Source organism: Eurosta solidaginis, chromosome 5, assembly GCF_040869045.1.
Source record: "Eurosta solidaginis isolate ZX-2024a chromosome 5, ASM4086904v1, whole genome shotgun sequence".
Lineage (NCBI taxonomy): Eukaryota > Metazoa > Arthropoda > Insecta > Diptera > Tephritidae > Eurosta > Eurosta solidaginis.
In genome coordinates, this window is record NC_090323.1 from 62,820,451 (window position 1) to 62,846,205 (window position 25,755).

The 25,755-nt window shown below is 36.4% G+C and overlaps 1 protein-coding gene across 4 annotated transcripts in view; it reads right to left on the reverse strand.

Moving 5' to 3' along the window:
• Window positions 1-6,986: 6,986 nt before the first annotated feature.
• Window positions 6,987-25,755, reverse strand: part of LOC137233696 (uncharacterized) — an 88,248-nt gene continuing 69,479 nt past the window's right edge. For all 4 annotated transcript variants that reach the window (XM_067756960.1, XM_067756959.1, XM_067756961.1 and 1 more), the window contains exons 5-6: window positions 9,228-9,402; window positions 6,987-7,345 (exon numbers count right to left, since the gene is read on the reverse strand). In XM_067756960.1, the coding sequence (XP_067613061.1) occupies window positions 7,190-7,345; window positions 9,228-9,402 (331 nt within the window). In that variant the 3' untranslated portion in view covers window positions 6,987-7,189. The remainder of the gene's footprint in view (window positions 7,346-9,227; window positions 9,403-25,755) is intronic.

The window sequence follows — 25,755 nt, forward strand, 5'->3', positions numbered from 1 at the left end:
ATAAAATGTAGAGGTCCACGCCGAAACAAATCATTTTTATATGAAATTGCGGATAATCGGTTGTACGGGGAGTGTACTACAATATCTATATATATAACAAGTAAAGGTGTCTAAGTTCGGGTGTAATCGAACATTATATACTCAGCATGAGCTTCAATTGTACATTTCATTTCAGATAAATTACTTTTCTACATAACACGTGGCACCGCCCGTTAAAAAAAATATCTGCCCATTTCCTCTTACAATAAAACTTGATAAGTGAAATATCATTGATTAAAAACTATTTTTTGCTAAGTTATAGCTTATTATTCTAGTCTACGACCCTTTTAAACTTATTTTGTATCTAAGTTGCCGTGGTCTTTAACCGATCCCGCCCATTTTTACTAGAAATATTTTCTGCTATTAGGAAAATATGTGTACACAATTTTATTATGATATGTTAAGTTTTCTTCGAGTTATGGCTCCCGAAACATAGAAAATTGCTTATTCAGAAAAGGGGCGGTGCCACGCCCATTTTTTTAAATTTGAAGTTTTTCCTATTTACTGTTATAAATACACTTGGGAAATGCAATACCATTGATACCCATTTTGAAAAATTTTAGTCTTTTCCAATTTAATGTTATAATTCAATTTAGAAAGTAAAATTCTATTGATACAAAGCTTTTTTCGCTAAGATATTGCTTATTTTATTCGTCCGTGACCCTTTTAAAAATCTTTTATATAAAAGTGGGCGTGGTGCTTAACCGATTTCGTTAGTTTTTCTTCAAAGCATTCCTTATAGTAAAGGCATCCTCTCTGCCGAATTTTGTTACGATAGGTTTAACGATTTTTGATTTATGATTAATAATATTTGTAAAATTGATTTTATCACAAGTGGGCGATGCCAGCCCATTTTAAAAAATGTTTTCAAATTTTTATCAAGAGTCTCAATATCAGTCCACACGTCAAATTTAAACATTCTAGGTGCATTATTTACTAAATAATCAGGAGTTTTGTGTTTTCCAAAATGTTATGTATATAAAAAATGGGCGTGGTTATCATCCGAGTTCGCTAATTTTCAATACCAATCTATTCTGGGTTCAGATAAGCTCGTGTACTATATTTGGTGAAGGTATCTCAATATTTACTGAAGTTATCGTGTTAACGGACAGACGGACGGACGGACATGGCTCAATCAATTTTTTTTTTCGATACTGATAATTTTGATATATGGTCTATATCTATCTCGATTCCTTTATACCTGTACAACCAACCGTTACTATGAGTATAAAAATCAAATTCTGTATGTGTGTGTATGTTCGCTATGGAAACGTATTTCCCACACTTCAATCATCACCAAATTTTGGCTATAGGTTCCTCCGATCAACAGGAAGGTTTTAGGCTGAAAATAATTTCGATATATAAAAGGGGCGTGGAACCTCCCATACAAATGTAATCTTTGGTACTGCATAACTCTGAAGATATACATGAAATTTAACATTGAAACATTGAAATTCAGTAACGAGTTATATAGGAGTGAATCCCTAACACCACCAAGAAAATGTGGAATTGGGAAAAAGCGGGCGTGGCACCTTCCATTCAAATGGAATATATCATACTACATATCTCTGGATGTAGTAATGATAGGATAATAAAAATTGGTAATAGCTACGTATAGGACGTTAAGCCCTAACACCTCCAGTAAAATGTGGAATTGGGAAAAAATGGGCGTGGCACATTTCCTACAAATGGGATTTTTCAGAACTATGGCTGCCGTAAAAACTTAGGTTATTTCAACACCTAAAGTTTGACTGCATTGTTGTGTTTGGCTGTTATTCCTTTTGGACGTTTAGTAATCTGCCACCGTTACAAAAAACTTGATAGCTTCAGTCTATCTACATCTTCTATAAAAAATCAAATTCTGTGTGTCTGTTCCCTATGGAAACGTATTTCCCAAACATCAATCATCACCAAATTTTGGCTATAGGTTCCTCCGATCAACAGGAAGGTTTTAGGCTGAAAATAATTTCGATATATAAAAGGGGCGGGGCACCTCCCATAAAAATGTAATCTTTGGTACTGCATAACTCTGAAGATATACATGAAATTGAACATTGAAACATTGAATTTCAGTAACGAGTTATATAGGAGTGAATCCCTAACACCACCAAGAAAATGTGGAATTGGGAAAAAGCGTTATTCCTTTTGGACGTTTAGTAATCTGCCACCGTTAAAAAAATTTATTAGCTTCAGTCTATCTACATCTTCTATAAAAAATCAAATTCTGTGTGTCTGTTCCCTATGGAAACGTATTTCCCAAACTTCAATCATCACCAAATTTTGGGTATAGGTTCCTCCAATCCACAGGAAGGTTTTATGCTAAAAATAATTTGGATATATAAAAGGGGCGTGGCACCTCCCATACAAATGAAATCTTTGGTACTGCATAACTCTGAAGATATACACGTCAGGACATTGAAATTCAGTAACGAGTTATATGAGGTGAATCCCTAACACCACCAAGAAAATGTGGAATTGGGAAAAAGCGGGCGTGGCACCTTCCCTACAAATGGGATTTTCAGAAATATGGCTGCCGTACAAACTTAGGTTATTTTAACACCTAAAGTTTGACTGCATTGTTGAATTTGCCTGTTATTCCTTTTGAACGTTTAGTAATCTGCTGCCGTTACAAAAAACTTGATAGCTTCAGGCTATCTACATCTTCCATAAAAATCAAGTTCTGTGTGTGTCCCTATGGAAACGCATTTCCCACACTTCAATCATCACCAAATTTCGCAATAGCTTCATTCGATCACGACGAAGGTTTTTCATATTTCAGAATTAAGAATTTTAAAAATAAATTTTTTTGGGCTATGCGAACGAGCAGTCTTAGATCCCAAAAATGATCATGTATACAAAATCAATGATCGCATTCAAAACCAAACAAAAGCAAAGGTGAAGATGTGCTCATACCATGGATCCCACTGATTCCTACAGATTTCCTATTAAATTTTAAGATCTTACAGTTTCCTGTAGGCCTTGATTTTGCAATTACAATCAACAAAGTACAAGGACAATCGCTTATTGTTGCAGGATTAAATTTAAAGAGTCCATGCTTTTCCCATGGCCAGCTATATGGTGCTTGCTCTAGAGTTGGAACGCCAAAAATTTTTTTTATCTTTGCACCGAACGAAAAAGCCAAAAATATTGTGTACCCACTTGCACTACAATAAGATACAATAATAAAATGTTTTAAACGAAAATTTCCCCAAATATGCGTACAAAATTCAATTCAATTTACAGAAAATAAACTAAATTATCAGCAAACAAAACAGAAAAAATAACGCAACATTCATTCGATCTCGGGCGTTACAACGTACGCCAGATAAAGCTAGTATTGCTATAAAAATGAAGAAGAAAAGGTGTAAAATCATTTTTTCAGGAGAATTGAAAATGGGTTGCACATTGCTCTGAGCGTTTGATATGGTCATAAATTTTCATGTGTATGGATATGTGTTGTGGACCAATACGAGAATGATGAGTTACATTACGTTTGCAACATACATATTTGCTTAAGAGGCGGTTTAAAAATTTAAGGTAAAATTTATGTTAGTTATTTTAAAACATATCCCACTGCTCCACTCATATTGACACAGAAGATTGAAGAATACTTTGCAAAATATATTTAAACACACTGAGCAAAAAATAATTAAAAAAACCCATAAGCTTGATGGTCTCTTAAGTATTTTAATATAGGTAGCGGGGTTCGATTTTCTGTGTTTGCTTAAAATTTTGTTGGACAAATATTTAGCTTACTTTACCAGAATAAAAAAGAAAAAAGTTAAATATTTAATAGAGATATTTTATTTGTCTAGTATAGTATAAATTACGGATTTCTACAATTTTTTCACGCAACTAAACGTACCATATTCGAAAGCATCTGGTGAAATTTGAAGCTTATATCTCACAAATTGTATATGACAAAAAAACTTGGCTGGTTCTGGTTGTTGTATTAACGGTAAAGACATTTCCTGAGAGTTTTGGGGAGTTTTATCGATGTTGATGGCTCTTTGCCGGATATAGATCCTGTACGTTCTGGTAACAACGCACCATAAAGGTACTAGCCCGACCATCTCGGGATCGGTTAATTAGACCACAATAAACCTTCTAGGCCAACCCGCTTTGTATTTTGAGGAACTTGGGGTCGCCACATCCTTGCCGGCTGATATTGTGTATGATACATATTTTTAACAGGATTCCCCTCGCGTAGGTAAAGTTGACAAATGGGTTGCAGAAGCTCTGAAGCTATAAAGCTTTGTATTGCGCTTATTAACCCCTTGATCCAGCTGGTTTCGACAATTGTCTAATCAGACACCTTAATATACACCAGCTTACCAGTTTTAAAAAGATATTTAAAAAATGAAGGGACTAGTTTGCATTCAAACAGACAGACAGACATAGCGTAATCAAACTAGATTGTCAACCTGATCAATTGGGTATACTTATTGGTGGGTCTAACTCTTCTCATTTAAGAACTTACAATTTTGAGACTCGAGTTAAACGTAATATACCATTTCATTTTCATGAAAGTTATATTTAATACATGGGTTAATTAGTTTTCTTTACAACTTTTGACATAATGGCCTTATATGAGATTCATTTACAACTATCAATCACACTTTGTTGAATACACTTCGGCCTTATCTCCGTTTGATGAATTTTTATACCCAGCTGTACTTGTACACAGGGTATTATAACTTTGATTGGATAACGGTTGGTTGTACAGGTATAAAGGAATCGAGATAGACATAGACTTCCATATATCTAAATCATCAATATCGAAAAAAATTTGATTGAGCCATGTCCGTCCGTCCGTCCGTTAACACGATAACTTGAGTAAATTTTGAGATATCTTCACCAAATTTGGTACACGGGCTTAACTGGACCAAGAATAGATTGGTATTGAAAATGAGCGAAATCGGATGATAACCACGCCCACTTTTTATATATATAACATTTTGGAAAACACAAAAAACCTGATTATTTAGTAAATAATTCACCTAGACTGTTGAGATTTGAAGTGTGGACTGATATTGAGACTGTTGATAAAAATCCGAAAAAAAAATTTTTTAATGGGCGTGGCACCGCCCACTTGTGATAAAATTAATTTTACAAATATTATTAAGCATAAATCAAAAATCGTTAAACCTATCGTAACAAAACTCGGCATAGAGGATGCCTTTACTATAAGGAATGCTTTGAAGAAAAATTAACGAAATCGGTTAAGAACCACGCCCACTTTTATATAAAAGATTTTTAAAAGGGTCGTGGACGAATAAAATAAGCTATATCTTAAAAAAAAAGCTTTATATCAATGGTATTTCATTTCCCAAGTGGATTTATAACAATAAATAGGACAAACTTCAAATTTTTAAAAATGGGCATGGCGCCGCCTTTTTTATGACTAAGCAATTTTCTATGTTCCGGGAGCCATAACTCAAAGAAAAATTTACATAACGTAACAAAATTGGATACACATATTTTCCTTATAGCAGAAAATATTTCTAGTAAAAATGGATAAGATTCGTTGAGGACCACGCCCACTTTTATATAAATGACTTTAAAAAGGGTCGTAGGCAAAAATAATAAGTCAAATCTTAGCGAAAATAAGTTTTGTACTAATGGTATTTTGTGCCATTATAACAAGAAATGGAAAAAAAACTCAAATCTTGAAAAATGGGCGTGGCACTGCCCCTTTCTTACAATTCATTTCCCAACGTTTCTGGAGCCATAAATCGATGAAAAATTTGGTGCACATGAATGCCTTTTAGCAGGAAATATTTTCAGTAAAAATGTACTAAATCGGTTAAATCGTCTTCTTTTATATACAAGATTTTGTAAAAGTGCGTAGATGCTGGTAATAAGCTATTTCTAGTAAAAGTTGGAAAATGTCGTGGTTAACCCTGCCCTTTTTTTGTAATAACGCTTTTTAGTACAATGGCACTTGTGTGTTTGTTTTATTGTTCTGTTATATCTTTGTTTTAAAATAAACAGTATGACAATTCCCATATCTGAAGGGAAACTGAATTATTACCCGCTCAAGGTCATTGGTGTTATCCTCTGTAAGCTTTTTGCTTTGTTTAAACGAAAATTAGTTCAGAATAGAACCATATATATATATGTATTATTGCGCAGCCTTGTAACACTATTAAGCACATAAAATAAACAATAACAGCATTTTAAGTGTGGGTATATAATATTCGGTTTCACCCGAGCTTAGACTTCCTTACTTGTTTCATTTTATAATTGTTTAAAAAACTGCTTTCTCTGAATACATTCTATACATTTATAGCTAAGCATAGAGCGCTCTTCAAGCAATTTCTGAGATGCATTCATCAATCGTGTGTTGAGATAGGGCGTTTCCGAACTGGTAACATAGATAGAGTTATCTTTCACTCAGCTGACTATATCGTACGATCAGTTATAAAACAGATGTTTTCCCACAAAATACGATACGTTTTTAAACGCATTGGAAATCTGAAATAAGCCGTGTTTTCTTAGTTCTACACACACTCATATAATATTAATATATACTTTATACACATACATTCGAAACTCTTTATATACATATTTGTATATACTAAAGGCTAACATGTTAGTGTTTTTGTTTTTTGTTTTTTACTATAACTAGATTTTTTCTGTTTTTATTTTTAGGGTAATAAGTTTGTAAGTTTGGTTTCGGTTGATTTCTAGCGGCCTTTGAAGGGCTTAAATGATTCTAATTTCACTTTTTTTTTTAACTCGATTATAGTGTTTTATTATATTGTATATATAGTATTTTAAAGCTTTATTTGCATATATGTTTCTATATAATTTAGCTAAGTTATACAAATAAGAACTTTATAAAAAACAATATTTGCAAAATAAACAACAACAAACAATATTTACATATATGTTATATGTACTTCAAGCAACAAACAAGCACCATAAAAAAGTAAAATGCCCTTTCATGAAATTTAACAGAATTTCTTAAAGCTAGATCAGTAACAATTTTTTTACGGTTATACAATATCTATGTAATTTATTTGACTATTTTATTAACCTAACTGTACAGGATTTATTTATTGTTTTTTTTTTTACTTTTACTTAAAACTACATAATTTTGTTTTTAGTATTTCATCTGAATTGTTTGCCCCGTTGACGTACGTATTTAATTATTTGTCACTTGGAATTTTGTAAGATCTAGCAAATGCTCGTAAAGTAGGTCTTCATTTGGCGTTAAGCCGATCATAATCCAACCACAGATGGCGCCAATGCTGCGCGTCACCGATAGACTACTCCAAACGCTTAATACGCTGTTGCTATACTGCTCGAAAGAGGAAGAAAATGTTTTAATAAAATCTGGCACTTACAGTTCAAACATATATATTTTTTTTTTATTTAAACAATTTTTTGGCTCAGACTAAGATAGGACTTAAGTATATTCTGTGAAAACGTCTCTTTATTTCCCCACAACTAAGATTTAGGCGGGCTTGATAGACTCTGGTAGAATTTGTGAAACTTCTTGGCTTAAAGTGCCCACTTTCCTAAGTCCGGTGTAAGCTACCATCACAACGTTTGCGTCCAGAGACACCTCCGAGGGAGAGACTACAAACTGGTGATCGCCAAGTAAATGCGTTCATTGAGGGTATTTTCTCGATAGCAACTGGGTTTCACTTTCAAACTCTTGACAACCTACCAAGCAGCACTAAATGTTGCGAATTTTTCACTGAGTCATCTCTCTTGGTTCTCTCAATTGGCGTTAGTTTTGGTGCAACAGGCCAATACCACCTAAGCGGTAAAGCGCTAATGAACGTTTATGATGATGTAACTTTTTGCCATTAGCGTTATGTTAACTAATCATAGCCGTATTCATCGCGCCGAAATAATCATCAATAAAAAAACAGCTGGATGACTACGTCCCACAAGACAAGCGATCAATCACAATCTACATATCAGCTGAACTGGTACCAAAGTCGTTCACGGTTATATCAACTTCTCAAGGGTAGTCAGTGATTGGCAGTATATGCCGAAGGAACTAGCTATATTATCTATAATGAATGTAACCAATACTTGGACGATCTAGCTATAACAAGAACAAGCGTTTACATCGGCTGCCACTCAACCTCCTTATTGGCCTATGAATGGGCCTCTGTTTGATTCAGATACTTAAAGAACATTAGAATTGCTTAGGCCTCAAAATAACACAGTATCGATTTTTAAACAACCGATTTCCTATCAGATTTAGGCTCTGCGGAAATTTGGACCAATATGTATAAATGCGTATGCCAAATTCGCATAGTTATTTAGTTGAGTAAGCTCTTAATGTAGGGCGGAAGAACTCTTACCAACGGCACTTTAAAGTGCTAATAGACCTAAAACTGCTCTTTCGGCTAACCTAGACTGGTTGACTTTCGGTTTTGGCGAGACTATGGATAAGCTTACCATTATTTTGCATATATACAGAGGCCTTTTTCGTTTGGTACTAAGCTTGAAATAAAATTTCTTCTTGCGTCTGTTTAACAAAACTTCACACTTTTACTTATTTGCTTACACTATGTATACATTCAGTCTATGTGAGGTATTTATTGACCGGCTAGTTCAACCTTACTTATTTGCAAATTTTAAACCAGTTTTATTTGCAGTGGTGCTTAGACTGAGTTCGTTGATCCTTGGTTCCTATCAACAAGCTAAGCGTTTGCATTAATTGTCCACCTAAGTATTAACAAAAAGCAGATGGCGCTCCAAACAGTGACTAATTCCGCCACCTAGAGGGGCCTCTATGCATTTTTTTTGTGGCTACGTTCTGCGGAATTGCAAGTTATCTTCCTACAACGCAGTTTACAAGGTCAAATGCAGTTCAATCTGCCCTAATTTGTCCATTTTAGCTCGCTTTGAAAGGTTATTAAGACGGCCCTGCTCGGTTTTTGAAAACATGGTCAGAGTTCCCTAAGATCTAGTATACTATCTATGTACATAACAACAATGTGCTGGACGGTGACGACAGACTTTCTAGAGCTAAATGCATATATAAAAACTGAGGTTTCGTCTCCATTTATATTTAACTTAATTTGGGTTTTGAGTTTTAAAAACTTATAAAACAAGTTGATAATATGAGTAGCTAATCGCAATTTTCGCGCCATACTAATTGAGTTTTCAATCCATCCGAATCTTTTATATCTGTTTTTAATATCTAAGTGCTAACTCACCATTTCTTCCTGTGTTAGCGTCACATTCGCATTGTTGCTGTAGCAGAGTCGTGCATCTATCGAATCGGAACAAATTGTTAATAGTATTGTCGCTATATAAATCATTGCAATGATTAACCAACGAAATGACACAAACTTGGTGGCATTGCTGAAATCCCAACGGCAAATATCCATGCTGTAAGAAAATATAAAACAAATTTTCGAATTTATAAAAACTTGCCAGTTAAAGGAATTTTAATCAATTTATTTATCACACAACAAACCAAGTTTTTTTTATTAATTGGTTGTTTTGTAGAATTTGTAAGAATGAAGTTTTGTCTATCCAAACTCCTTAAAGGTTTAAAATCGGTGAGCAATTATCAAACTTAAACAAAGCCAAGAAAAAGGTTCTTAATCGTTTTGATAAAACTTTAGGGCATCATTCTGTATTTCGAACGAAAGTTCAGTCGAACGATTCATCTCTTGACGATTTCGTCTAGGAATAGTATTCTCTATCATTTTCATTCGGTCCAAAAGGACCAAAAAAGTGCACAATTTGCTTAAAAGGGCTTTACATGTTTGTATATTCAACGGTCAACTTCCATCTACCTCAATATTTTAGTAATTAATTGCGCTAATTGCTTTGTGGTTTCTGATATTGTGGAGTTGCAAGATAGGACCATAATGCAATATTAATTTCATCATGGTTGGGGTAAAGTTTTAGACTGTAAACAATTTTTCCAAACGGACGATTTTCGTTTGGAAGAGAAGTACCGTTTTTCTTTTGCCTACATTTCGCTATACAGAAAATATATTTTTTTAATTTTCGTCACGAAAGAATCACTTGTTTTCGACTGGTGACGTGATCTTTTAACAATGCGCTTATATCGCACGAAAAAATGGCTCGCCGGGTGACGTTGCCTTATACATGATTTGACCCTAAATTTTTGGCACATTGTGCTACATTTTTAATTTTAGCCATTACTGAAATTCTAGAACGCTATGGAAGAGAAACAGCTGTATACCTTTTCATACAGCTGTGGGTATTCACAAATTCTCAGAAAAAAGGAATATAGCACACACTTTTTGTTCTATAGGCTTCCCCCTATCACTTTGCTATCCGAATTAATAGTCGATTGTGTAGACCTACCCTTACAATAGGCGTATTGAGACCCCGAAAATCATATCCAGTACAAATAAATACTTTTACTTAATGCGTAAAATCTAAGACCAGTTTTTCATAAATATTCTGGCAACCCTGCTGCACGATACTTGTAATTGGCCCGACAGGACATATGATGAACACAATATATTACGTATTAAATTCAAATTCCAGACAGGCTTGAAGAGATGTAAGAATAATTAAGCTAATATATTTTATATGTTCCTTAAAAATGTGCATTCGTTCTGTTACACATTATCTTTACATCAGAGAAATTCTTCTTATTTTCTAAGAACATCTGGCAACCATGGCCGTAGAGAAAAAGCCGGGCCAAAGACTAAACAATTTACGGGCCCCCTATAAAAAATCCACTAATACATTTCATTAACTTGAATTAATGAAGTCTCATTCATTACTCACTACACTGCGTTACAAAAACAAGCTTTAGTTCTGTCCTATGAACCAAATATACTCTTTCGGAAAGGAGAGAAAAAATACAAGTGTATCGGCGATTTTCATGTACACGTCAGAATTTTTTTATGTATAAAGTATAAAGTTCGTAGTGTCCGTCTGTCCACCATAAGCATTTTAGTGTTAGAATATTTCTATTGATAAACTACAAATATATGGAGTAGGATGGGTCGAAAAACAATTTTTTTTTCGAAACTCTTTAGTAGTTTAAAATTTTGGAGTCCCTTCAAGTTATGCCGAAAAAGTGATTTTTTTTTTTTAATTCAGGAAAATCTGAGAATTGATAAAAATCTATTTTTTTTTAATTTGACGTGATACAGACATTTCCAAGAGTTTGCCTGCAAAAACTCAGCTCTATTGGATGACGAAAAAAGGGGTCAAACTCGATCCAAAGACTTTCCCACAGGCGGACAGACGGACACTACGAGCTTTATACTTTATACATAAAAAAAAAAAATTACATGTACATGAAAATCAACGATACACCTGTATTTGTATTTTTTCTCCCCTTTCCGAAAAAGTATATTTGGTTAATAGGACAGAATGTGTGTAACGCGGTGTTATTGACGGATTACATCAAAAAAAATTTTCCCACATCAACTAAATGATTTTTGGACTAAGAGCTGACAATAAAATGAACACAGAATATTTACTATTAATACTATTGTAACGAATTTGCTGCAAATCCTCTTATTTGCAACCCTCTGCTAAGTTCGTATCGCTAAACTGTTGAATAAATAACTCCAATATGTAATAATGCAAAATGGCCTTTATTCAAGTACTTCACAATAACACTTGTACTTTGCAACGAATAGCTTACTTAATAACCAAACTGATTGACAGTTCAAATGAAAGTCTACTATTCAAAATAATACTGCTATAGCTCGCTAGATAACGCTTAATCCAAATCTCAAATCAAACTGAATTACTTTTTACTCGCTTGTGCCGCTTTTATAGTTTACGCTGCATACATCTAGGCTCTTATATTTCCAGAACTTACCAACTATTTCGAGTGTTTATAGTTCTCATATAGTTTCTACTTGTTTACAATTTTCTACTTTTCAGCGTCTCTCAGATGTATGTGAGTTTGTAGTTTACAGTCTCTCGCACACACACAGGCGTATAAGTAAATACATCTGTGTGTGACATCTCTTTCGGCTGCCTTATATATGTGTATACATGATTTGATTATTGACGTAAATACTGCTTGGCATGGCCTTAGCATCGCCTTAGTGATGGATAGCTTAGTCATGCTAATATCCGTGACACTGCCCTCCACCTAAGTCTGATCGTCCCGATCAGACAAATCTCCCGATCTAACTGCCGCTAGCATCTCCAAATGTACCACTCTTCTAACCCGTGGTTTCCCAGTGGTTTGTATGCGGTAGATGGTATCACTGATCTTCTTCACAACTTTGTACGGGCCTTCCCAACTGCGCCGAAATTTGGCTGGAACACCTTTCCGCCGGTGAGGGTTGTTTAACAGTACCAAATCTCCCGCCAAGAAACCTTCCGAATTAGAGTTCTTGTCATGCCAGTGTTTCATCTTACTATTCATTACCCTGGACCGTTCCTTCACACTCTGTTGTTTGGTCAATGAACCACTTCGTAGGGCTTGCGCTGGACGGATTTGCTTTGCACAATCGGTATCGTTCCCACATTTCACAACAGTATGCGCTCCGGCTTGAAACTAACCTCGCATTCTTTCTCGGAAATTCGTTGCTTCGTTTTCCTGCGTCTTTTAGGTTTTGTCAATGCCAGTGTTTCTCTCGCAGGTACTTTTGATTTTGATTTATTTGGCCCATTCGATCTATCAACTTTTGCCTTTGACTTTCGTGGTCTTTGTCGAGTCTTTTCCACCAGTGCCCGATTACTGCTGAACCCTTTTTCCAAACTAAAGTTAAGTGGTATGTCCAGGTTCTTATAGCGCATAATTTTTCTCCGCATATCGATCCTGACGTCATGGTCAACCAAGTAGTCCACTCCCAATATGACTTCATCAACGATCTCCGCCACAACGAATTTGCGTAGAACCATGACTTTCCCAATTAATACCTCACATACCACTTCGCCTTGGACTTGATTATATTCGCCTGTGACCGTACGCAACCTTGCTCCAGGTAATGACTTTACTCTCCTGTAGACCAAATCAGATCGAATCAAGGAATGAGATGCACCCGTATCTACAGTCAGTACACGCTCTTTACCATCCACATTCCCTCTGACGGTAAGACTGCTTGATTTCCTTCCAATTTGCGACACAGATATCACAGGAAATTCAATAGCCGGGGCAAGTTTTCGTTCTTAACATTCGACACGCTCTTGCTCATTTCCGCCAGCTTTGCGTTTACGGCCACCCACATTGTTGGAACTATTAGGACCAAGATCGCAATGACGTGCAATGTGACCTGGGTTGCCGCACTTGAAACATTTAATAACTCCGGCATTCTTCTGTTGAGATCCCTTCAGTGCTTCCAAAATTGTGTCTACCCACTCTGGCCTTTCTACTTCCACACGGCGTGCTTTGAAAACTGGCTTACACAGAAGCGATGCTGTTTCCTGAATCAGAGCTTGTGACACCGTTTCTGCGAATGTTGGCTTTGGGTTTGCGTATGTAGCTCGCTTTGTTTCGGCAGCCCGTATGCCATTTATAAAGCTCTGAATTTTTATCCTTTCAGTGTATTCCACGGGTGCGTCCGCATTCGCTAAATGTGCTAGCCTTTCAATATCCGACGCAAACTCTTGCAATGTTTCACCAGGCCTCTGGAAGCGGTTCAGCAACTCCATTTGGTATATCTGTCTCCTATGCTCAGTTCCGTATCGTCTCTCTAGAACGCCCATCAATGCTTCATAACAGTTCCGTTCGCCCTCTGAAATGGTTTGTAAAATCTCAGCTGCAGGCCCTTTCAACGCCATGAATAATGCGGCAACTTTATCTTCCACATTCCATTGGTTCACTGCTGCGGTCTTCTCCAACTGTAGCTTAAAGACCTGAAAAGGAACAGAACCGTCAAAGGATGGTGTTTTTACTTTTGGATTACTCGTTGAAACTACTGGGCGATTTAGTTGCAACTGCTCGATACGTCCTCTCAAAGCATCCACCTCGGTCTCGATTTTTTCTTCAAACTGTAAAATTTTTGTATCTTGCGCCTCCAACTTCGAGGAAATACGTCCTTCTTGCTCTTCTAGTTGAGCAGAGATCTGCGCTGATATTTGTGCCGACATTTCGGATATTCGTGCCTCTTGTGCTTCAATCTTCGATGTTATACGGTTCTCCTGCGATTCCAGTTGAGATGACATATACGTTTTCTGTTCTTCCAGTTGAGTTTCCATCTTGGATGCCATACATGTCTTCTGTTCTTCCAGTTGTGATGCCATATATGTCTTCTGCTCTTCCAGTTGTGATGACATTTGTGCCGACATTGATGCTACTGTCGATGTTTGTGCAGATATTGCAGCCAATATCATGTTCAAGTCTGTGCTGGTAACTGTCTGCGATGTTTCGTTTTTCTCTTCAATTTTTGTTGTCTCCTCGCCATCAAGATGAAAGACATACTCTTCCACATCAATTCCTTCTGCTTCCATTGCCTCTCTTAGCCGTGCCTGAAGTTCGTGTTTAACGCCGCTTGTATTCAATGCACGGTTCTCCAACTCCTTCTTTAGTTGCTGGATCTTTAATTCACTGAACTTTGCCATGTCCTTGTTGTCCTCTGGAATTTATTCAACAATTCCTCTTCTGACACCAATTGTAACGAATTTGCTGCAAATCCTCTTATTTGCAACCCTCTGCTAAGTTCGTATCGCTAAACTGTTGAATAAATAACTCCAATATGTAATAATGCAAAATGGCCTTTATTCAAGTACTTCACAATAACACTTGTACTTTGCAACGACTAGCTTACTTAATAACCAAACTGATTGACAGCTCAAATGAAACTCTACTATTCAAAATAATACTGCTATAGCTCGCTAGATAACGCTTAATCCAAATCTCAAATCAAACTGAATTACTTTTTACTCGCTTGTGCCGCTTTTAAAGTTTACGCTGCATACATCTAGGCTCTTCTATTTCCAGAACTTACCAACTATTTCGAGTGTTTATAGTTCTCATATAGTTTCTACTTGTTTACAATTTTCTACTTTTCAGCGTCTCAAACTGAATTACTTTTTACTCGCTTGTGCCGCTTTTAAAGTTTACGCTGCATACATCTAGGCTCTTCTATTTCCAGAACTTACCAACTATTTCGAGTGTTTATAGTTCTCATATAGTTTCTACTTGTTTACAATTTTCTACTTTTCAGCGTCTCTCAGATGTATGTGAGTTTGTAGTTTACAGTCTCTCGCACACACATAGGCGTATAAGTAAATACATCTGTGTGTGACATCTATTTCGGCTGCCTTATATATGTGCATACATGATTTGATTATTGACGTAAATACTGCTTGGCATGGCCTTAGCATCGCCTTAGTGATGGTATAGCTTAGTGATACTATTCCATTACCATTCTTGAATTGTAAAATTTGTTGCTTTCGAATTGAAATGGAGTTAGCGCAATATAAACGTAGTCAACGCGGCATAGCGTCAACGATAATAGTAAAATACTTGGCTTTCTTGCCTTTATCTAATATAGTTCCCTCACTTGCTTTCCACAAATTTCTATAGACTCGTTCTGAATGTCTGGGGCAAGATAGTGAACTTGTAAATGTTTGTGCTGCTGTTGTGAAATCCTAAATTTCTCCAAATGATCTCTAAGTATAGGACCGTATTGGATTATGAGATCTTAGATGCCCAAAAAATGCCCATCGTTTCGTTAACCAAGATATATACTTTCGCCTTTGAAAGGTAGGCCTCTTTCACCCAAAAATAAAATAGTGTCCAAAATTCTATATAAAATTTCTTTGCGCTTTTGAGTTTCAGTTATTAGCTGGTTATTGATAAGTGTATCAATTGTAGCCTCCTTTTGAATTAAATTTTGTAAAGATCGCCATTGAATATAACATTTAATATGATCTTGAGTATTTTCGTGTGATGGTAGTTTATCATATAGCTTCTTCCATACCTGGAATTTCGAATATCCGCACAACAAATTTTAGGTCTATTTAAAGTATTGGTGCTTAATAGACGAAATGGTAGGCAAATAAAAAGCATTGCTACTGGCACTCTACACTAAGCAGTCACGCTCCACAGTCTCTCCATTTGGCAAGATTCTGTTTAACAAAGAGGTAGGAAATGCCTCGTCATGACAATCACGTGGAAAAATAACACGACACTTTTGATGACCTCCACGAATTATTTCGTTGACTTCTTCAGATCGCAAAAACTCATTATTCACGGTACCGATATCGAAGTCGTTTAAATAATCTGGACTTTGATACAGAGTTGGTGGTATTGTTGGAAGACTTTTTGAAGATGAAACTTCATCAGGGTCACCACGAAAACTTAACGATTTCGGATTCATGTAAACATAATTTTTTGTTTGATGTTTTTATCGTCTCCTCACTGTTCGAAGGCCCAGGAAAAAAATTATTATCAATATTCGTTGCTTTTGAAATTCGGCTTAAAATTTGCAAATGTAACAACTAAAGACTCTCCTGAATTTAAAACAAAATGTCTTAGTACCTCTAAATCGCAGCCCCACGGGCCCGGGGGGAATACCCCCATCACCCCCCCCCCCCCTCTCGTCGGGCCTGCTGGCAACTATGGTAATTCAGTTAGTTTATATCACATTATTTCAAAACACCTTGAATAAAATAACAACATAGCTACGTTTATTTTCGACTCAGCATTTCTTGAAGGCAAGAAGAGCTTTGCGAACGAAAACCAACAACCCTACACAAAATATGTAAATTTAAATAAATTAAATTAAATAAGAGGCAGCCTTAGTTAATTTTCGGCATACCACTGCCACCCATGCTCGTCTTGTAGTCTTTTCCTCAAGATAAAAATCATGCAATCAAAGAATTCACCAGCGGCAGTTGTGGGCGTATACTTTAATTAAGTAGACATACAAATACATATATAAGGGCAAAGAAAATGCAGCACGTATTTGTATACCAACGCACGCAACCACTTTTGTTGTTGTCTTTTTATCACATCTGTGTATTATTGCACTTTTTCAAAATAACACATCAGTCGAATTAATTTTTTTTTACTTTTATCTGTAATTTTTTGTGGTATTACATGAAGACTCGGATGCGCCTTTGGCATTTGGAATAAAAATTCAACATTAAAGGAATATCGTAGTTGAAGGGATGCAAGTGTTAGTGTTTTGTATATTATTACATCACTTGTTTGATGATTTTGCGTATTTTGACGCTATCTTTTTGGGTTTATAGTGTCTATCTTGGTTGTTGTTTTTAAAGAAGGGTTGTTCCAAAAAATTCCATCTTTCAAATAAAATATGGATATTTATTACTAAAAATGTTTTATTGCTACATTTTGCTATAGGTACACGGTAAAAACTTTTAGGGGGTTTGGAAGGGAGCTAGACTCGCGGCTGTGGAACGGAGGGATCTCCCCCTTCGACGGAGAGTTCGAATGTGATTACCTGATGGACCTTTTCAGCCAGAGGGAATTTTGGAGTTGTTGCGATGGGTCAAACCTTCCGATACAGAACTGGAGGGTCCTTAGAGTAGAGGAGGCCGTTGGGCCACGTGGGCCCAAAAGGGCTACTTGTCTGCAGGGTCTGTGTTTCTTTAAGTTACCTTAATTATATCTACGCCACCTGATTGAATGTGGAAATATTTCCCAAACCATGAAATATTCTCAATGTCACCTGAATAAATAGATTCTACAAGCTGCAGCATCACTGCAACTGCGTCGTCTTTTATATTTACAGCGAAGCAGCAACTAAGGCAATAATCTCGCATTGAAAATCATCTAAAATCATTTGGAAATAGACGGAAATGAAAAAGCGGATAGGTGAGTGACGAGGTTTACAGACTGGACGCCACCTTTTGGCGCTACATGCTCTTCGATAATGATTGGTCAATGAGCGCAGATGTAGGAAGTGAGGGAACGATTCTGTGATCGTGCCTTGCCAGGTTAAGATACCAGATATTAGGAGTAGCACAGCTCGCAGATCAAGAAGCAGTAAGTGGCATATGTATGTATGTACGAGAAAACTTTCAGTATTTGATAAGAGGACTAAATTTGTTCATAACATTGGTGCTAGTTTTTGGTAGGGTTTTTCAGTTTGGTTGTTCAGAAAACAGCTGCTAACACTACGGACTCACGAACCGGGCAGTTCAACCACACAAAACTTAACCAGGGTTCCGAAAGCGATAAAGATCTCCCACGTCTATCCCCAGGATTTTAAACCGATAGTTCCGTCCTAGTTCCTGTTAAAAATGATGGAGCGCCTGAAAGATATACACATATGAGTAGGACCAAAGAGAAGAGTTATGCTACCCTGCAGCATTGGTTTCCTCTTATGAGTCGTGGTTGCAAGCAAAATACTCCAAGAATGCAGCGCTGCCAAGTGGTGGCCTGTGCGGACGACCTCGGGAAGTTCCCATACACCTTGCGGAACTTTTTACACGGGTCCTGTGAACTACCTTTAAACCGTAATAAAATTGAGCTAAATATTTTCAACTTATATGATGTACAAGGTTCCTATACTCCAAATACGCAGCTTCTGGGGATTTGGTCTGCTAGAAACCATATACCTGGTGGACATTGTGAAGACGACAGCAGCGTGGGCTGTAATTAGGCTTTGTGACGCGGGATATAAAGTTAATAATAATTGGCATTCCAATAGGAATGCTGCCAAGTAAGTTATTTGTTGGGAAGTTTAACGCCTACTTGGACAGTCTCTCGGTTATCAAAGCATTGGACTTCAAAACTATCCGGTCAAGTATAGGCGCTGAGTGGCTGAAATCACTGGCGATCGCATCGAGCTACTTTTTAATCAAATAATTTGGGTGCGAGGACAATTACGAAGTCCCTGGCTGCCAACAGGTTCTTTATAAAAAATTAAATATATGAGCTTAGAAAAACTTGCTTTTCATACTCAGTTGAGCAGAGCTCACAGAGTATATTAACTTTGATTGGATAACGGTTGGTTGTACAGGTATAAAGGAATCGAGATAGATATAAACTTCCATATATCAAAGTCATCAGTATCGAAAATAAAATAATTAAACAAAATTTTTTAAATTAAACGGTTTTATTGAAAACAATACTTACATGAAGTAATAATAATACGAAAAGCTAGAAAATAAGATTGATAAGGAGTGTGATGAATAGTACCTAGGACCTACCTAATTATTTTCTAGCTTTTCGTGTTATTATTACTTCATGTAAGTATTGTTTTCAATAAAACCGTTTAACTTAAAAAATTTTTTTAAATTATTTTATTTTCAAGTTTTTAGTCTTTATTTAATTGCCTATTATTTCTCATTCTATTTAGTTCATTTAGTGACTCATTATTACAAGGACTCTTTCCTGACTATTTGTTACAACCTAAGTCCTCAATACATAATCCTTCCAAAGACTTTACTCAACTCTGCGCCACGTGTGCTTGTCCCTCCTCCAACTCCAAAATATTTTGATGTCACTTCTACCGGACTGTATGCAATATTTGTTCCAAATATGAGCCAAATCGGGCCACAAATACGATTTTTGCGTATATCTCGATCCATGCGCCACCTAGCGGCGATTTTTTTTCATAGGTCGATTTCTATTCTTGTATGTATTAAGTGTTCCAAATATGAGCCAAATCGGTCCACAAATACAATTTTTGCGAATATCTCGATCCATTTTTTTCTTATTATTGCATTGTCATCGGGTTCTGAACTATATTCCAAGTTTCATGCTTGTAGCTTATCGGGAAGTTACTTAAATTTCAATTACAAGATTCGTTCACAACGGCCGTGCAGCCGTGCATGCGGCCATGCGGCCAGTCAATTCAAGCTACATAAAACCGTTTAAAAATTCGATTGAGCTATGTCCGTCCGTCCGTCCGTTAACACGATAACTTGAGTAAATTTTGAGGTGTCTTGATGAAATTTGGTATGTAGGTTCCTGGGCACTCATCTCGGATCGTTATTTAAAATGAACGATATCGGACTATAACCACGCCCACTTTTTCGATATCGAAAATTTCGAAAAATCGAAAAAGTGCGATAATTCATTACCAAATACGGATAAAGCGATGAAACTTGGAAGGTGAGTTGAACTTATGACGCAGAATAGGAAACTAGTAAAATTTTGGACAATGGGCGTGACACCGCCCACTTTAAAAAGAAGGTAATTTAGAAGTTTTGCAAGCTGTAATTTGGCAGCCGTTGAAGATATCACGATGAAATTTGGCAGGAACGTTACCCTTAGTACTATATGTATGCTTAATACAAATTAGCAAAATCGGAGAACGACCACGCCCACTTTAAAAAAAAAAATTTTAAGTCAAATTTTCAAAGAAAAGTTAATATCTTTACAGTATATAAGTAAATTATGTCAACATTCAACTCCAATAATGGTACGGTGCAACAAAATACAAAAATAAAAGAAATTTTTAAAATGGGCGTGGCTCCGCCCTTTTTCATTTAATTTGTCTAGGATACTTTTAATGCCATATGTCGAACAAAACATTACCAATCCTTGTGAAATTTGGTAGAGGATTAGATTCTAGGACGATAACTGTTTTCTGTGAAAAAGGGCGAAATTGGTTGAAGCCACGCCCAGTTTTCATACACAGTCGACCGTCTGTCCTTCCGCTCGGCCGTTAACACGATAACTTGAGCAAACATTGATATATCTTTACTAAACTCAGTTCACGTACTTATCTGAACTCACTTTATATTGGTGTGAAAAATGGCCGCAATCCGACTATGACCACGCCCACTTTTTCGATATCGAAAAATATTAGAAATGAAAAAAATGCCATAATAATATACCAAATACGAAAAAAGGGATGAAACATAGTAATTGGATTGGGTGTAACACCTACCATATGAAGTAGAAGAAAATGAAAAAGTTTTGCAGGGCGAAATCAAAAGCCCTTGGAATCTTGGAAGGATAACTGTTCGTGGTATTACATATATAAATAAATTAGAGGTACCTGACAGATGATGTTCTGGGTCACCCTGGTCCAAATTTTGGTCGATATCTCGAAAACGCCTTCACATATACACCTACAACCACTCCCTTTTAAAACCCTCATTAATACCTTTAATTTGATGCCCATATCGTACAAACACATTATAGAGTCACCCCTGGTCCACCTTTATGGCGATATCTCGAAAAGGCGTCCTCTTATAGATTTAAGGCCTGCTCCCTTTTAAAATACCCATTAACACCTTTCATTTGATACCCATATCGTACAAACAAATTCTAGAGTCACCCCTGGTCCACCTTTATGGCCATATCTCGAAAAGGCGTCCACCCATAGAACTAAGGCCCACTCCCTTTTAAAATACTCATTAACAGCTTTCGTTTGATACCCATATTGTACAGACGCATTCTAGAGTTACCCCTGGCCCACGTTTATGGCGATATCTCGAAAAGGCGTCCACCCATAGAACTAAGGCCCACTCCCTTTTAAAATACTAATTAACACCCTTCATTTGATACCCATATCGTACAAACAAATTCTAGAGTCACCCCTGGTCCATCTTTATGGCGATATCTCGAAAAGGCGTCCACCTATAGAACTTAGGCCCACTCCCTTTTAAAATACTCATTAACACCTTTCATTTGATACCCATATCGTACAAACAAATTCTGGAGTCACCCCTGGTCCACCTTTATGGCCATATCTCGAAAAGGCGTCCACCCATAGAACTAAGGCCCACTCCCTTTTAAAATACTAATTAACACCCTTCATTTGATACCCATATCGTACAAACAAATACTAGAGTCACCCCTGGTCCACCTTTATGGCGATATCTCGAAAAGGCGTCCACCCATAGAACTAAGGCCCACTCCCTTTTAAAATACTAATTAACACCCTTCATTTGATACCCATATCGTACAAACAAATTCTAGAGTCACCCCTGGTCCATCTTTATGGCGATATCTCGAAAAGGCGTCCACCTATAGAACTTAGGCCCACTCCCTTTTAAAATACTCATTAATACCTTTCGTTTGATACCCATATTGTACAAACGCATTCTAGAGTCACCCTGGTCCACGTTTATGGCGATATCTCGAAAAGGGGTCCACCCATAGAACTAAGGCCCACTCCCTTTTAAAATACTCATTAACACTTTTCATTTGATACACATATCGTACAAACAAATTCTAGAGTCACCCCTGGTCCATCTTTATGGCGATATCTCGAAAAGGCGTCCACCTATAGAACTTAGGCCCACTCCCTTTTAAAATACTCATTAACACCTTTCATTTGATACCCATGTCGTACAAACAAATTCTAGAGTCAGCCCTGGTCCACCGTTATGGCGATATCCTTAAATGGCGGCCAGCTATAGAACTATGGCCCACTCCCTCTTAAAATACTCTTTAATACCTTCCATTTGATACACATGTCATACAAATACAGTCCAGGGTTACCCTAGGTTCATTTTACTACGAGGTGATTTTCCCTTATTTTGTCTCCATAGCTCTCAACTGAGTATGTGATGTTCGGTTACACCCGAACTTAGCCTTCCTTACTTGTTATGCTTCTATTTGTCGGCGGAATGTGCTGTGATGCAGTTTTGGAAAGCTCCATCCACATTAATGGCCTTTTGCCTAGTTAAATTTAATTTCGAGCAGTAAGGGTCTGAGAATTGGTTGGAAAAATGTGCGTGCAAGCTGGGTTTTTAAAATAAACAGAAAAATGGAAAGCTTCATTAAATAATCACTTAAACAAATTAAATTTCTTTCAACAGGGTTTCTCTTTTTGTCTATGTGCACGTATGTATGTATGATACTCAGGTTACAACCATCTGAAGGACAATTGTTGTTAGTGTGCTCTGTTGCGTGCATACAATTGCTAATTCGCTATTGAAAAATGTGTTGCCCTTTAACACGCCACCTTTTTTGAAATGCGAAACACTTTCATATAGCTGCACCCACTATCGTTATGAACTTTATTCTCCTCTGCGCTATTTGTGGTATTTGTACACATTCCATATATTCTTTATATTCCCGTTGTTGATATATTCTATTGTTCGAATGTCATGTTATTATACTCAGCGTGGTTTGCACACAGAGTATATAAACTTTGGCAACATAACGGTTGATCGTAACGAATTATAACAAAAAGTAAGAATATATTAAAATTTTTGAAAATGGGCATGGCACTTAGCACTGTCCCTTTTTTGACCAAGCAATTTTCTATGTTTTGAGAGCCATAACTCGAAGAAATATTAACATATCGTAATAAAATTGGGCATATATACTTTCTTTATAGCAGGAAATATTTCTATTCAAAATGGTTAGGACCCCGCCCACTTTTATATAAAAGATGTATAAAACTTTTTCCCAACCATTATGAAATGAATATTGCATTATGCTCCTAACTTGCAACTCCAGAATATCAAAAACCAAAAGCAATTAGCGCAATTAACCACTAAAATATTGAGATAGATGGAAGTTGACCGCTGAATATACAAACATGCAAAGCACTTTTAAGCAAATTGTGCACTTTTTTGGTGGTTTTGTATGCCCAGGAAACATATTTCCTGGGCTTATGTTACGCGGGACTTGTCAATGGAGGACATTGCTTGAAAATATCCGCTCCTATTTCCATATCCGAGTTGTGGCTCTGTTATCTTCATAACAGATAAAGATAAAAAATCTTCCATATACCCCATACAACCGATTTTCCAGAAAACTGTGTTTTTTTTATATCTTCCTCAATTTATTAAATGAAGATGTTTTCGTATATGGCACGTAATACATATATATAAAATATACCCCTTACAACAGATTGTTCGAATTAGAAGATTTTCGAATTTTCGCCCCATTTCGCCAGCTAGAACCTTCAACCAAACACTTACGTATGCGAAATATATTGTTGTATAAGAAAATAGCAGAGTTCGGTCGTATAAATCGTACATATCCCATACAACCTATTGTTCAGATAAAAGGTTCATGATCATAGCTATCTTATGCAGACAACAACAAACGTGAAACTTTGTGTGAGAATTACCAAACTTTTATTGATATATATCGAAAATGTCGCACATGTATATTTGCTCTCTATATATTATATATCTTATACAGCTGAATATTTGGGTATTACGAATGGGATAACATTATTGCTCAGCTCCATTGATGAAAAGTATAAAGTCCCGTCCTTGCTTGTTTTCTTTGTGATTAGGTCATTCTGACCACTTGTTGTCCTCAAGCCCTCGGTGTAGGTATTGCACTTTACAGAAGCTCACATGTTCATGCTTTAGAGTTTTACCAGGGCAATAGCCAATGGGAAGTCATACAGTGGGCCTAAATATACTGTACAGCTGCAGTTGTGTTATGTGCATTGAGGACGGCAGTCACTTTATGCTTTTCTGCCTTGGCTAAGACGAGGCAAAAATATTTCGATCTATATGCATTTGACTCTCAGCGGGCAGAGATCCCCGCCTCAAGTTCCAGACAACCAACAGCAACATCATGTTTTAGAAAATTTGTTTAAAAAGGATTGCCTTCCGCATTTTGTGTGAAATTTTAAATTTATCTGCCCTTTAACAGAAATTTTGTTTCCAAAATGTTGTTTTTTTTTCGAACATATAAACTTTAAATTTAATTGGGGAAACTAATCGATTAATTAAGATTGTTAGTTGATGTATAGTTAGATAACCTACTATGTATGTATGTATGTATTCAAATGTGCATTTTTGACTCGCCTCTTGGTAATTTTTTTATTTATTCATTTTTATTATGCGTTATTAAACTGATTTCTTCGTCCTTGCTTACTGGCAAAGGTCAATGATATGTTCTTGAAATATTTAATAACTGCTATTCCCCAAAAACATTGGATAACAAGTAAAGAAGGCTAATTTCGGGTGTAACCGAACATTACATACTCAGCTGAGAGCTTTGGAGACAAAATAAGGGAAAATCACCATGTAGGAAAATGAACCTAGGGTAACCCTGGAATGTGTTTGTATGACACGGGTATCAAATGGAAGGTATTAAAAAGTATTTTAAGAGGGAGTAGGCCATAGTTCTATGGGTGGACGCCATTTAGGGATATCGCCAAAAAGGTGGACCAGGGCTGACTCTAGAATTTGTTTGTACGATATGGGTATCAAATGAAATGTGTTTATGAGTATTTTCAAAGGGCGTGGTGGTAGTTTGTGAAGACTTTTTCGATATATTGACCAAAATGGGAACCAGGGTGACCCAGAACATCATCTGTTGGGTACCGCTAATTTATTTATATATGTAGTACCACGAAAACTGGGCGTGGCTTCAACCGATTTCGCCCTTTTTCACAGAAAAGCGTTATCGTCCTAGAATCTAAGCCCCTACCAAATTTCGCAAGGATTGGTACATTTTTGTTCGATTTATGGCATTAAAAGTATCTTAGACAAATTAAATGAAAAAGGGCGGAGCGACGCCCATTTTGAAATTTTCTTTTATATTTGTATTTTATTGCACCATATCATTACTGGAGTCGAATGTTGACATAATTTACTTATATACTGTAAATATATTAAATTTTTGTTAAAATTAGACTTTAAAAAATTTGTTTTAAGTGGGCGTGGTCGTTCTCCGATTTTGCTAATTTTTATTAAGCATACATATAGTAAATTTCATCATGATATCTTCAACGACTGCCAAATTACAGCTTGCAAAACTTTTCAATTACCTTCTTTTAAAAGTGGGCGGTGCCACGCCCATTGTTCAAAGTTTGACTAATTTTCTATTCTGCGTCATAAGTTTAACTCACCTACCAAGGTTCGTTGCTTTATCCGTCTTTGGTAATGAATTATCGCACTTTTTCGGTTTTTCGAAATTTTCGATAT